At 38.9% G+C, this 15,020-nt stretch overlaps 1 protein-coding gene across 1 annotated transcript in view; it reads right to left on the reverse strand.

Annotated features, from left to right (window-relative positions):
• LOC124153617 (ATP-dependent RNA helicase SUV3 homolog, mitochondrial) overlaps nucleotides 1-15,020 on the reverse strand; it is a 35,922-nt gene that overhangs the window by 10,849 nt on the left and 10,053 nt on the right. The window contains exons 5-10 of the mRNA XM_046526900.1: nucleotides 14,736-14,905; nucleotides 8,613-8,887; nucleotides 6,647-6,788; nucleotides 5,223-5,381; nucleotides 3,970-4,149; nucleotides 848-996 (exon numbers count right to left, since the gene is read on the reverse strand). Of these exons, the coding sequence (XP_046382856.1) occupies nucleotides 848-996; nucleotides 3,970-4,149; nucleotides 5,223-5,381; nucleotides 6,647-6,788; nucleotides 8,613-8,887; nucleotides 14,736-14,905 (1,075 nt within the window). The remainder of the gene's footprint in view (nucleotides 1-847; nucleotides 997-3,969; nucleotides 4,150-5,222; nucleotides 5,382-6,646; nucleotides 6,789-8,612; nucleotides 8,888-14,735; nucleotides 14,906-15,020) is intronic.

Here is a 15,020-nt window from a genome sequence, read left to right on the forward strand (position 1 = left end):
CCTATGACCCCTGTTGAGGCCTATCCATGACCCACCGGTTGGTCACACCACACAGAGTGGAGAATTCCATGACCCACCACTGAGTCTCACACAGTTTCAATCCAGGAAAGAAGAGAGAGAGAGAGAAAAGGCTGGATTCACCACTGCACTGTTATCCATTGAATGTTGTAACCTTTGTGGAGTCAACTGTTAGTGCACTTAACACGTTCCCAGCCACGCACAACCATATGCTGTCTCACATGACTTCAAATGTTCTTTAATGAGATACTATATGGTGTCTCATTACATTACTACGTAAAATGCTTAGCACATATTTAACAGTATCACCATTGAGAACCTATAGAGAGTGTGAAAATTCAAAAATTCCAGAGAGAAAAACTCATTAAATGTGACTGGAAACTGAACCCAGATCTCTCAAATCTGCATCAGATTTTCTACGATTTGATCTGTTAAGGTACCTCTTGCACTGCAGAGTTCTGTCGGCTTATAGAGGACAAAATAGTTTTTGCTGCCAAACATGCAATACCATAGGGTAGCATGCTTTTGTGAATAGTATCACAGTCCTGAGGTTAAAGCCAGAACTTTTACCACTAAAGGCATTCACTAAACATATTAAAGGATAATCACAGACTAGCCAGTGGCATACCTTTACAGAGTCACCCGCACGTGCAAGAGCAAGAATTACATGGAGGAAAATTCATTAAAAACTCATTATCACAAAAAATGCATGAATATTTTCTTTTACTCAATCAATTGCTTTGTGATTTTTTTGTTTTGATGGTTTGAGTTTGTTGTTTGTGGACTCTTGTGCACTAAATTAAAAGCACAAAGGCATTTCATAACTCACCTGAACCATAAGTAGAGGTCAAGAACATCAAAAACTGCTTCCAGGTGAACCAGATCAATTATTGTGCGAGGTGATGCAAATGGCCACCCAATGTTCCTACACAGCCAATCAAATGTCAATGCATCATTTCTGCTGTACTGACGAGCAAACTAGAGCAAAACATTAAGGCATCATAAGTAAAAGTGAATATAAAATCATCTTAAAAAAATAAACTGGAGGAAAAATTATGGTATGGAATAGAATTATAGAAAGAATATAGTAGCTATAGGCATTACAATGACACACATTTGTTTTCAATTTACTGAAGTAAGTGATCATGAATGATGGGTTAATTAAAATATATTGACAGAACCAAGCAGTATTAGGGATGACTGAATTCCATTTTCAGTGCTGAACTCTAATGCTTCTTGGGATTAGAATTGAAAATGAACCAAAGCCAAAAAGAAACGGTACTGATATAATTTGCAACAATATCCATTTGAAATCTTTTCTTGAGCATGATTTACGCGGTATACTTTAAATAGAAAGGTGTTTTGGATCCAAAATTTAGTCAAATAGCACTAGAAGAGTTTTATGTAAAATGGGCCTGCATATAAGCCAAAGTGGTAGAAATGAAAAGCAACCGCTACTGCAACATCATATATACAGGTCCATTTAGCATCAAACTCCACCTCTGAACTGTAGATGCTAGAAAAACTGTCATCATCAGACATGAAACTACACCATGGAAACCCAGAAATCAAGAGAGTAACTAATTAATTATACTTTTTATTATATCAATACATTTAAGACTGAATCATATTGCACATTCGTAGGAATTCAGTATCCCCATTCTCAAGTTTGATCATGATTTCAACAGGATTTGAACAGAAGCAGAAAAACAATCTCATCTCTCTGATAGGAGGCTTCTCCCTGAAAATATCTCCGGCGAACATTCTTAAGCATGGTGTAAATTTCATGATGAGAATGGACAAATTTCATGAATGTATGAATTAGAGATGGGTCGGTTCCGGTACCTGGTTCTCGGTACTGCCGGTTCTTGGCCTGTGGAACTGGTTTTGAGAACCGATTGCATAAAGTCGGTACTTAGAAGCTGGCTCAGAATGGTCGTGAGGATTTGAATTTGGCGCCCACAGCCAAAATGGTCTGTAGCGTATCCAAGAGCAAAAAGTGAAAAAAATATTAAAAACCGCACATATTACTTCCCGATTGCATGGTGTCCACGTTTTTTTTCTTTTGAGAGTTGCTCGCTAACACCCACATTTAAGAGTTCGTCAGTTTATTCCTCTCGCCAACATTGTAACAATTCCGTAGCTGCTTTTCCGCTTTCGAACGAGCCAACTTTTCGCCTGCCGCCGTTGATGGCACGGTGCCGTTCTTTCAACTTACCATAGGTCTCTATGCCAAACAAGTCGAATTACGCCTTTGAAGGCACAGCACCCATTTCAATCCGGCCCGGCAATGTGCCATCTACGACGTGAAATACAGACAATGCTACATTGAGGCCACTTTCAGATGATACGACTTTTCGCCTGCCGCCGTTCACGAGAAATTCAGGCGACTTTCAGATGAGACAACTCACTGCGACACCATGTGTCGTGCAGTGAACGGCGGCCGGCAGAAAATCGTTTTTGTGAAAGTGGTCTTACGATTGAATTATGTACAGTATTTCTTCGATATACGAGCAAGATGCATTCCAAGAGCTTATTCGTAAGTTGATAAACCTATGCAAGGCATTGAAAGGTGTGGTTCCTACAGCAACACTGCATTACAATTTTGCGCTAGCACACAGCCGCTCAGTTTATCTATGGTGTCGCTGTACTGGCATGTTGAGCAGTTTATTGTTGAGGTCATAAGAACTGTGATAGTGAAGCATGCAAATAAGTTGTCAATTAAAGTAACAATTTAAACTACATTGCAGAATACAGAGCATATTTTGAACTCATAAGTTAAAACAAATTAACAGATGATGTTGTCAGAAGTTGGGGGAGTATCATTATTGATCCTGATGATATGCAGTATGTAAACTGTACTCCAAGTATATTTCATACGGCCCTTCAAAATCAACATCGACCACTACTGTTTTCAGTGAACGTGTGTTCAGTACTGCAGGCAATATTTCTACCAAAAAAAGAATATTTGGGTAAAAATGTTCAATTTTTGAAATCAAAACCTGGAGAAAGAACCAGTGCCTGACTGATGTAATGCGACATGTTGGTCGATCATGTATTCTATAACAATGTGTTTTTTAATCTTTTTTGCTTGGCAAATAAAATTATCGAGACGATCTTAAGTTTTTTTACTGAGCTTTCCTGCTAATTTACATCTTTAGTGAAATTATTTTCATTTACTTCTCGTGGTGTTTCATTTAAAGTAGTCAATAATTCAGATAATAAGATTGATTGTTTGAGGCGTAACTTGGTGAAAGCGATTCATAATTAAAGTGAAGAACTTTGTGCTTTCACATTAATATTTATTCACGACCATGGTTTCAACGTTAGGCGTCATCATCAGGTCATCATCATCACCTGATGATGACGTCTAACGTTGAAACCATGGTCGTAAATAAACATTAATGTGAAAGCACAAAGTTCTTCTTTTTAATTTAATCAGATAATAAGAGTTCATTCTTGGAACCGAGTATCGAGAACCAAAAAAATTTAAGAACGACTCATCCTTAGTATGAATACATGCAAGACCACAAAATAACCTCATCCCAGTTTATGATCTTAACTGGATGAAAAATAGTTGAAATTATACATTCATTTGAGCACCTTTGGAGAAGAATTCTTTCACTAACAAATGCAGCAGGCTCGGAAATGCAATTTTCCCAGTCAATTTGATGGTAGTTCTTTTTTTAAATGCTTTCCGACATTTTTTTTCCTGTGTGAAGCTATAAAATAACTGCTATAATATTACTGCAGTAGGCATGGTTCAAAGTTCAATTGGAAGTTCACAAGAGCAAACCCACATTTCACGAAGCTCAGGTATAAAGAAGTAAACTTCTAAACCCCTCAACTTCGTTATGCAAGGGCTCCACTGTAGTACCTACCTTCTAACTTTGACACCGTAAGTATTTTCATGAATAAACACAATAAAGGAATAGAAATTTCTTTGCTCACCTTCAAAAACATGGAACATACAAAAGGCATCCTCTTGTTTATAGGAGCACAGCAAAAGACATAGCGTGCCCTCAGGGGTAAGGGTACATGCTGAATCATATCAGCTAAAAACTTGAAGTCATCAGTATTACACATGAAGTAGAGTGAATCATCCACAGTGCAAAGAGTTGTGAATATGTCCTAATCAAACATAAAAAAAAGCAATATGTATATTAGCAAAATAGCTTCATTAAATAAGCAAGAGAACAATAAGAAAAAATATGTACAACGATGAAGACATTAATTGATCGAAGCAAGCCTTCACGGACCATTGATTATAATTACTTCATTTTTGGGTGTTTTACATGGGGAAAAAACTTCTCATCATATCTTTTTAACAAGTAAAATAAGATGGTCACAGACAAATTCCTGTTCCAACATCCAACATACATTTATACATGCTTGGAAAAAGCCACTCTAATGTACAGCAGACTCCCGATTATCTGGCTGCGGTGGATCCGTGTTCATGATTTTCACTCTCGGTCAATATTTTCCGCGATCTTTATAAAAAAATTAATCGGACGCAAAATCATCAGAATTACTTCATTAATGCAAGGATACACCGGGCTTATTATTTCCGTTAGAATTCCCTTCATAAAACGGAAGCGATCCCGCACTAACGGCATTCACGGGAGCACCATGTTCCTGTTTTCCAAGCCTTGCAGTGCGTGACTGTGCTCCGTGATCACGGATACACGTCCTGCAGCAGTTGCAGCCCGGGCAACTTGAGTGAGACACAACTGTGTGGCGTGGTACCTCACATTGTAGTTTCCGACGTCGAGCAGTGGTTTTGAAGCATTCGTGCAAACCACTTTTCTGTATCTGTGATCGCACAGCCACAGATGTGTGGTTTTTTAATCCAGGCCTTATATGGAGCATTAACAATATGAGTGATACGTATACTATATAATATGTTATCGCCGCTAAAAATATCGCGAACTGGCAAAGAAAGCTCTCAATGAGTCCGGGAAGCACTCTAAAATAACAGAATAACGGCATAAATAATAATATCTTGTTTGTTTAATGTAAATTATGAACATTTCAAGACATTAAAGTGAAAGTTTGGGTTATCCGTGTTTTCTAATTATTCGTGCCGTCTCTCTCCATGATTAGCCCAGATAATCGGGAGTGTACTATATGTTATACCCATTAATTTGTGTAAGAAGTGAAATAAATATGCCATTGAGGAAAAACAGAATTAGTTGCCATCTTACCATCAAATTGGACAGAGTGGAGTTTGGGAGATGGTATGCATACAACTCAATTTGATCAGCAGTAGGATGCAGGCCAGCCTTGTTGATGGCTTCAGGAGTTTGAGATAGTAAATTTTTAAGAGTAGGAAGATCATCAGGCTTGAAAGTAGTAACATGACCCTGAAAATGACAAAATATGTGAAGACATTACACAACAAATAGAATAAACATAGCAATAATTTCAAGAGAAAGCAAGGCAGCTTTGCAGACAAATTGCTCAGGGCAGAAAGGAATGGGGAAGTACCAAACAAATACATAAGTAGGTACCACAGAATATTAGAAAATGATACATTTATTATTTTTCTCTTTTGGCATTCACCCTGTTGAGAAATTCTCTACTTCCTATTGGTGCCAGTCTCACACAAGGATTAGGAGTTAAAATCCTAAAACCATTTTTGGAAGGCCATTGGAAAACACTGGAAGTCTAACCCCTCTTCCTCACCATAGTAGGTGGGCAACATTAGGAAGAAAGGGACTGCTCTAAGTTTTTGCAGAGAACGCATATGGCTTATAAAATTTTTAAACACATACCATGCCTGTAAGGGCACAGAAAAATAGCTCCACTCAGTGCCTGGCACGCCTTTATGCAGGCATGGTAATTTAAAGGCAATTGAATTGAATCAGATAGTAAAGGTAGCCATTGAGCATTTCAATCCAGCGGCTAGGGGTTAAACAGAAACATTTAACGGAGTTTAGTTAATGAATTTAATGTATCACTCAAATACTGATGCCAACGGGATGTCAATTGCAATGTATTTTTATTGTTGTGTAGATACAAACATGCGGGCATGACAAAAATTTCTAATGGCCGCTATACATGGTGAATGATCATGGGAATGAAATCATTCACCGTGTATAACAGAAAAATTTGCGAATGAACCGTCACGTGCATGAACATTCTATGGAAATTAGAACATGTTCTATTTTGCTCGCATGATCCATTGAATGATGGCATGATCAATCAGCATGATAATTCACCGTGTATAGTGGCCTTAAGGAATGGCAGTTTTCAGTTTTCTTGAAAAATCTTACAGATTATGTAGCTGCTGATGCTACTGGAATATTTATATGGGTTGAAATATGGCATAATATATTTGTGATTCATACAATCATATAATGTGATACTTTGTCTTTATATTGATTAAGATTAAAAAATTCAAACTTGTTTTCGGTGTCCCTACATTACAAAAGTCAATTTTAAATGACTAATCATGTATAATAAAACCACCGTTTAAAAAAATCTATCCAGTAATTCTTATAGAAATTTATAAAAAAGTTTTTAAGACATATCTCAAAAAAATTGAAAATCCGTGTGTGACGCTAAAAACTAAGGTGATTTTTTGAACATGTGTTCAGAGCTTGGTAGCATGCATTCTACACCATACCTTCTCAAACTGAGTCCCATAACGTCCAGCTCGGCCAGCTATTTGCAAGGCTTGGGAAACTGATAACACATCCATTTCTTTCTCTCCTTTTTCATTCACATATGGTTTGATCATGGAATAAAATATAACTCTTCTAATACTCCTGAAAATTTAAAAACAAAATAAACTTTAATCCATGATAGAGAGGGTGTTTGTTAATCGTAGAAAAAATATATAAAAAATTGCTCTAATTCTTGGCTGAAAGATTATGAAAATGCGATGAGGTTGCCAAGACAACTTTAAGTTGGCATGATGTGCAGTCAAAATTAAATTTGCTTATACAGGGGTAGTAATATTTTTGTAATACATATGTGTATAGATGTTTAAAAAAAAAGTAAGTTGTAAATATAACAAAAAATACACTTTGTAGCAAAAATGTTTAAGGGATATCAACAAAATACATTTCTATTAAACTGCTGAAGTGATACCTACGTTAATTTTCTTTGTTAATGAGCTTTGAGTCATTTTAGAATGGTTTTATAATTTCAATCAGGTTTTAAAGTCCTAAGTTACAAACCAAGCCCTTTTCCCACAACTTTAATGTGTAAGACATAAGTAAGACCTGGGAAGGAAACTTTGTCAACACAAAAGGAAAGCAGAGATAGAACAAATTGAGGCTTTATGGCAACTGATGTTTTCTGAGTTTATAATCAGCACACGCATATCTCACTGACCCTAGTTTCTCATTTTCTGATGAATCACAGAGATATTTGAATACCATTATGAGAGGGCATACATGCTTAAAGGATTTTCTAATACATATACAATAAATACAAAAGACACCCCATTCATCTATAAGGTGGAAAAACCACTATTCAACTGGTATTTTCTTGAGCTCAACAGCATTACAAATAATTATTCCACCATTCATTAAAGGGTTTAAATAAAATGCTTCTCTACAGTTCCTTAGTTTACCATAGCGTTTTCTAGCAGGTTTCTGTATGGGTAATATTACCATTCATTCACTGGTTTACAAAATAGGGTGGTTTCCTATTATTTTTTTTATTGCCTAAATCGAAAGATTATTACTACTGGAATACGAATTTCACACTTTTAGATTTTTAAATGACGATATCTATTTTTCGCGACAAAACGAAAAGTGAAAAATTTCAAGCACACAAAAACGCGACGGCTAAGTAGGAATGATGGGAAAAAGTCCATGTGACGTATTTCTGGTTCCCCCTGCCACCTTTGAGGTGACCTTGGGGCGAGGCTCTGAGCGCTGATACGACGCAGGATGCTAGCAGGTAGCTGAGTACCATGCTAGCTGATAGCGCTTGGCTTGAATTAGGATTGTTAATACCTTATCAAACGAAGAAAACTTTCCGACCTTAGCCAGTTTTAATAGGTGATTATTAAGAGATGTTTCCCTGAGCTCTGTGCCTCATGCATGCATTGGTAACCTCAGACGATGTAAAACTCCTATCCTCTCGTGTAGAAACTAGGTCCCTGTGACGTCACGTGGAGTGGCATCACATGGGCGCCAATCTGGCCTTTTTCAAATGAGGATAAAATTGACCCTTGCCATTCGTCTAAACCGGTATTTCTAAAACCAAATAATTTGTGTATTATGAATACACTAATGGTGGGTAACGAATCGCAATCATTGCATTTTGTTTTCTTTGATGAAGGAAACTACCCTATTATTCGTAACAGGTACCTTTTCCTTTTCAACTATTATTTTAGGTGCTTTTTGTTGCTTATTATAATTTGGTACATCATTTTCATGATTTACTAAAATTATTACAACCACCCAACCGCCTCCTAAGACTATCCAAAAGAGAAATTCTGGACTATCTCAATTACTGGTAGCAAAACAGAACTTTGGATCGGGTCATGCACTTCAACTTCTATGGGCTTGAGATGAAACACAAAATCTGGTGCTCGGATTGCCATTAATGAAGACCAAACAATATACTTCACTCACAGATTCAATCCCATTCCAATAGCATCAGTTGCCACCAAGACTTTACATGGATCAGCAGGATCATTGAATTTACGTGCTTGAGCTAGTTTTGTTCCAGGTGGAAGACCGCCATAGATAACAGCCACCTCACGTCCCAAACTCTCAATCCTGCGAGAAACAGAGTACACATCTGCTTTGCTGAAGCACACAATACAATCTCCAGGGCGTACATCATCCAGCGTTCCCAGTGCCTTACTTTCAATCACCAGCTCAGTAAGGCGTTTATACCTATAAACCTGGTCAATGATAAACAAAAATCGGAATATAGTAGAAATACTTTCATTCCTTTAATCAAATACAATATTTCAGCAGAGGCCCAGGACCATGATTTTGCTATGAGGAGGTTTTCATAAACATTCGTGTTTTAGCATGAGTAAGATATTAGAAAGGCACAGACACATTCAACAAATTTAACAACTAACCATAAGCATGCATCATGAATATCTTTTATGCAAAATGAAATATATGTACAACCAAAATTCAATTTTTATATCACTTACTTTTTGACTCATTATATTTATAAATACTATAGCAAATGAGGTGGTTATGAAGGCAAAACATGAATTAAATGTATAATAACACACTATCATTAAGCACATTGGTAAAACTTTGAGACAACTATGTACTTAAATTTTCAAGCTGTTGAATATAAAATTACAAGAATGTTAAGGTGAATATCATGCTCATTTTCATAAATCAGACCACAGTTATTGAAGACAAAGCTTTTTGACTATAATTAAAAAAAAACTTTATTCCAGACTTATATCACTTCGATTCGAATAATTTCTGATCATCATCACGAGGATCGTCAAGGTATCAGGAGGACTCCAGATGATAACCAAACATTGTTGTACCCATTTCACAGACTGAGATAAGAAGGACTGGACTCTCAAGGAAATATCTGTTTGCCTTTTGGTGACACATGTGCGCGTGCTCGAACATTTCTAGGCTAAACTACTCCTAGAGGCACAGTTAAAAAAATTTTGATCATACACGCATTAATGTGTATGAAAATAGCTTTTCAATGGGTAAATAATTCTTTCCCCTAAAGCCATTTTCATTACGTAAAAACATTGCATTTGATGAGGCAAGCATGAAATTTCTAACAATGGTTCCTAGGACACAACTAAGATATATTTTGCCTAGTAAGCACATTCATCCTTACCACACAGGGAGCAAATGGGGGATGGAGAATTGGGTAGACAAATAATGAATCATCATTTTAATAAAATCCAATTTTCAGCCTTGGCTTGGGTATGGTGTATTTATCATACAAAACAAGACTAGTGGTGATAATGGTGGAATTTAAAGTTTACTCTATGCACCAGAAGAAGGAAAATGGCACCATCTTTATAAATAGTGCCGGTTGCAGCAAGCAACTGTGTTAATGTTGTGGGGTGTCAATTTTATGGGGTGTGGCATGTTATATTTTTGGGGTCACTACAAGCATTCACAAATTCAAAAATACATTTAAACAGCTACTTTTGGACATTTTACCACATTTTTATGTGGAAATTTGGATAATTTACCCTTGACCACAATCACAATTTTGATCATACACGCATTAATGTGTATGAAAATAGCTTTTCAATGGGTAAATAATTCTTTCCCCTAAAGCCATTTTCATTACGTAAGTACCGTATAAGCGCGTGTAAGAGGCGCACCTTTTTTCCCAGACATTGCAGCCGAAAATGGGGGTGCGCCTCTTACACAAACTTCTTATCTCCCCCCTCCCCTTCACCGGTCGCAAGTCCAAGGGGAACTGAGTGGCCTTGGTTTTCAGCGTGAGTCAGTCATCTGAAACCCTGGGTCAAAATCAAACGGCAGGTAGGGGAGTTTATCCCTTAGTGACGTATTTTTTAAATGCTCCTGTTTGAATTTCTTGCAAGCATCGCGCCGTCACGTCGGTACCCCAGAGGTGAACATTGAAAAGATCGCGCGGGGTTTTTCGCTCGGGAGCGCGCGCTAAATTTGCTGCCACGAGTGGGAATCCCGCGGCATTTATACTGCATAGTGTAATCGCTTATCACACGTATAGAAACGCGTCGTTTTGAAGGACATACCTGGTTAATAGTCAACATCTGTCTTGCCGAGCAATTTCCATTACGTTGACGACCTGATTTTTCAAAAATCATCTTCAGACGCTAATATGAGGATTTTTGCAACTGAAAATTATATTGGTGTCTAAACCTGCGGTTTAAAAAATTCGAACGAGTGCGTTCATTGTTGGACTAAATGGTGGATAGAAGAAATCGGAAATGCTTATAAGTGAAGAGCGCTGAAGGCGAGGTGGAGGGGAAGGAGCGCGCTCCCTCCCCTCCGTATTTCAAGCTGCGAGGCTATGAGCGAAGGAGCAAGGGAAGAATACGTCCGATCTTGCATATGACGTCGTTGCCTTTAATGCGAAGGGGCGAAGGCGCAGCAATGTGATATACGCAGTTTGCGTTGCCTGAAGTTTCCAGTCCGTCTCGTCTTGTTTGAATGCGCTTATGCTACGCTTGTTTCTTCCGAAATTGTGCTGTTTGGACTATGTTGAATATTAGTAGCCTTGTTTTAGCTATAAATCTTTGTGTCAATCAATTAGAGCTCAAAAAACTTAAATGCTGTCAGATAAACATCGCGTTAGGTCAAATTCTTTTAAGAACCTCGTGCGTGTCTTACAATTGCTGAAAGATATCGAGATATCTCCGAGCTCGGAAGGTGACTCACCTAGCATTTGACCTCCAGAAACTCGGAAAATTGAACCTGGTAGACCGAAAAAGGTCAGTTGGTGAGATGGGGTAGGGATGAAACACGTTTCAATTGTTCCCCTGTAACTTGAAATTTTCCTATTTTCCTGCGGAGTCTCGGAAAGGAAAAAAACGCCTGAGGCATTGGCTGATGGAGGGCCGAGTGTAGTTCCGTTAGGCCCCTTGCACGCACACCGATTTTGGACAGCCGGTAAAATATCGGCCGATATTTTACGGGCGAAGCGATGCTTGCACACACGCCAGATTTTTACCAGTCAAACGATAAGTTGCTATGTTTTTTAGCCGGCGCCGGCGACCCACAGTGACAATGGCCGGCAGCTAACCGGCATTTTGCCGGTGCCGGCGCGTGGTCGGTACGTGTGCAAGCTCCGATGCTCTCCCATTGTTCACTATTGGAATGTGGACGGCCGATATTTTACCCGCCGTCCAAAATCGGTGCGTGTGCAAGGGGCCTTAAATCTACGACGTGGTTATTATCCTACGGCGCTGAGATTGCCCCGATTGTTGTCCAATCTCTTGGAAGGTTCATGCTATGTGCCTGTCGTGTTTTGCCCTAAAATTTTCCACGGCTGCAATTCTATTGCAATACTTCTGCGAGAGCTTTTAAACAAAATTGTTCGTGAGTAGGACAAGCAACGTAGAGCGATGGCGTATGCGAAGAGAGGATCGGAACTCTTTCTACTCCCTCTTATGCCGCTATTACCGCCGCAGTTATCAAAATTTCCTCTTTCAAATAGTACTGAAAGAGGAAATTTCGATTACTGTCGAAATTCCAGGCATACATCAGCAACACCGCATGATAGGATAAAAAAAATGCCGCAAAATATTTTCTTTATAGCTTCGATCCTCAAAATAGGGGTGCGCCTCTTACATGTGTGCGCCTCTTACACAAGCTTATACGGTAACGCTTAAAAATCATACATTTTTCCTGAACAGCTTACATGTATATATTGTAGGGATGGGTCGAATAGTAGATTTCTCGAATTCGAATATCGAATTCGAATATCAAATTCGAATATCAAAGCATTGCTCGAATATTCGAATATCTCGAATTTCGAATACCTCGAATACTAAACGATGAATGTGAAAATGTTTGACTAGGTCGCCTATCCAGCAGGAAACCCAAGATTTTCATGAGTAATTGTAATTGCCTTTAAAGGATTCAAACAGGAATTTGGCTGATTAATGGAATATTTTAATTTTATGTAAACAATAGTGTAGTTTCCTTCATTAAAGAAAACGAAAGGCATTGATTGTGATTTGTTACCCACCATAGGTGTATTCATAATATACAAATTATTTGGTTCTAGAAATACCGGTTTAGACCAATGGCAATGGCCAATTTTATCCTCATATGAAAAAGGCCAGATTGGCGCCCATGCGATGCCACTCCACGAGACATCACAGGGACCAAGTTTCGACACGAGAGGATAGGAGTTTTACATCGTCTGAGGTTACCAATGCATGCATGAGGCACAAAGCTCAGGGAAACATGTCAAGTTTTCTTCGCTTGATAAGGTATTAATAATCCTTATTTTAGCCAAGCGCTACCAGCTAGCATGGTACTCGGCTACCTGCTAGCATCCTGCGTCGTATTAGCGCTCAGAGCCTCGCCCCAAGGTCACCTCACTCGCGGCAGCGGGAAGCAGAACGACGTCACGCGGAGGTTTCCCGGCATTCATACTTACCCGTCGCGTTTTTGCGCGCTTGAAAATGTTCACTTTTCATTTAATCGCGAAAAATAGATATCGTCATTTAATAGTCTAAAAGCGTGATATACGTACTCCAGGAGTATTAATATTTCGATTTAGGCAATAAAAAAATAATAGGAGAGCACCCTATTTGAGCATTACGCCAAAATGCTAAGCCTCCGTCGTATTTCTTCGTCTTTCCGGCATTTATTTTCCTGCGTAAAATGCTTAAATAAAGTCAGAAATATGTCGTGTTTGGTCTTATTCTTTCTTAAATTACGCGCATATTACTAATATTTCAATCCAATAAAAGTGTAATATCAATTGCCGAAAGTCATTGTTAGACAACTTTTGGGCTAGTAGATGACTCATGCAGCAGTTGACCTCCAGAAATGGGGAACTTCGAAGCAGGTAAGCAGAAAAAGGCCAGTGGGTGAGTAGAGGGGGGGGCATTTTATTGTTCTCGTGTAACTTGATATTTTTTTCGAAGCTGAGGTCTTCGTTATACGATCCCTGCGCGAGCCAGGACCTTTTTTTTATTTTGGAGAAGAGGAAATCGTCGGAGGGGGTGGGGCGAACGCTGAATTGAGGGGGATAGCGGATCGTGGGAAATGCGCCAATGTCACTATCCCACGGCACTGAGTTTCTCACTATGGTGGTTTCATCGCCTGAGGAAGATTCAAAATAAGTGCCTGTCGTTATTAGCCACAAAGGACACATGGAAAAAGCCTCGTCTTGTTTTTATCAAAAGATGGATGCGGGAAAATGGTCAGTGAGGGAGAAAGAGGGAAGGGTGAAACGCGATTCTATTATTTTCCGGTAACTTCATATTTTTTCGAAGCTAAGGTCTTCGTAATACGATCCCTGCTCGAGCTGGGACCTTATGTTTGATTTCGGAGAAGAGGAAATCGTCAGATTGGGTGGGGTGAATGCTGATTGGAGGAAATAGCAGATCGTGGGAAATGCGCCAATGTCACTATCCCACGGCACTGAGGTTCTCCTGATGGGGGACACCTGGGATTTTCAGATTTTTTTCACCCGATCAATTTCGGTTCCCCACGTCGAACTCTTTTCACCGCTCTAACCCGCGAATTTGATGTAGTTCGTCAGCTTGCCTAAAACGGCGCTGCATGCACTAAATGACTAGAGTTCTCATTTTTCCGAGTCAACTACCAACGACGTGCAAGCGACAGTGTATGACGCGTAATTCAAAGTATTCGAGGTATTCGAGATGGCACCTTTGGCATAACTATTCGAGATCTCGAATATCGAATACTTTCTAGTATTCGAGGTATTCGAGTATTCGCGGATACTATTCGCACATCCCTAATATATTGCCATTATTACAAACAATTATGTATCATTATGTCACATTAAAATTCAGTGATGCTTGTCAATTGCATCATTAATGATCAATACATACTACCCAGCAGTGGCATAGTGAGGAGGGTGGCATCTCAAATTGGGTTCTGTACAAACTACTTTGATACAGATTCTATTTCGTTCCGATCCAGTTTCCAGTTCTAAGCTCAAGACCCAAAGTGATCCATCTCTTGTTTTTACCAACAGCAGCAACTCCATGCAATGTTTTTCACAATAAAACGGCAAGTACACTCATGATTAAACTCTAACATGGTCCTCACCTGAACATCTTCTCCAGTTGTAAGCATAAGAGATTCCACAAGAGGAATGGCACCTTCTTCACCACATAAATGCACCTCTTCGGCTACAACACCAAGGAGAGCTCTAGTCCATGCCCATCCCCGCCCTCCATCCCGCAGCATTTGAATTTCATCTATCACAGCTACTTCATCTGCAAAGAGCAACAAAATTGGTACAGTGAAACCTCTATACAACGAACCCCTATACAACGAAATTTTAAGAAAAACCCCTCTATTTCGAAGTTAATGGCCCGGTCCCGGTTCCTT

The sequence above is a fragment of the Ischnura elegans genome, chromosome 2 (assembly GCF_921293095.1).
Source record: "Ischnura elegans chromosome 2, ioIscEleg1.1, whole genome shotgun sequence".
NCBI lineage: Eukaryota > Metazoa > Arthropoda > Insecta > Odonata > Coenagrionidae > Ischnura > Ischnura elegans.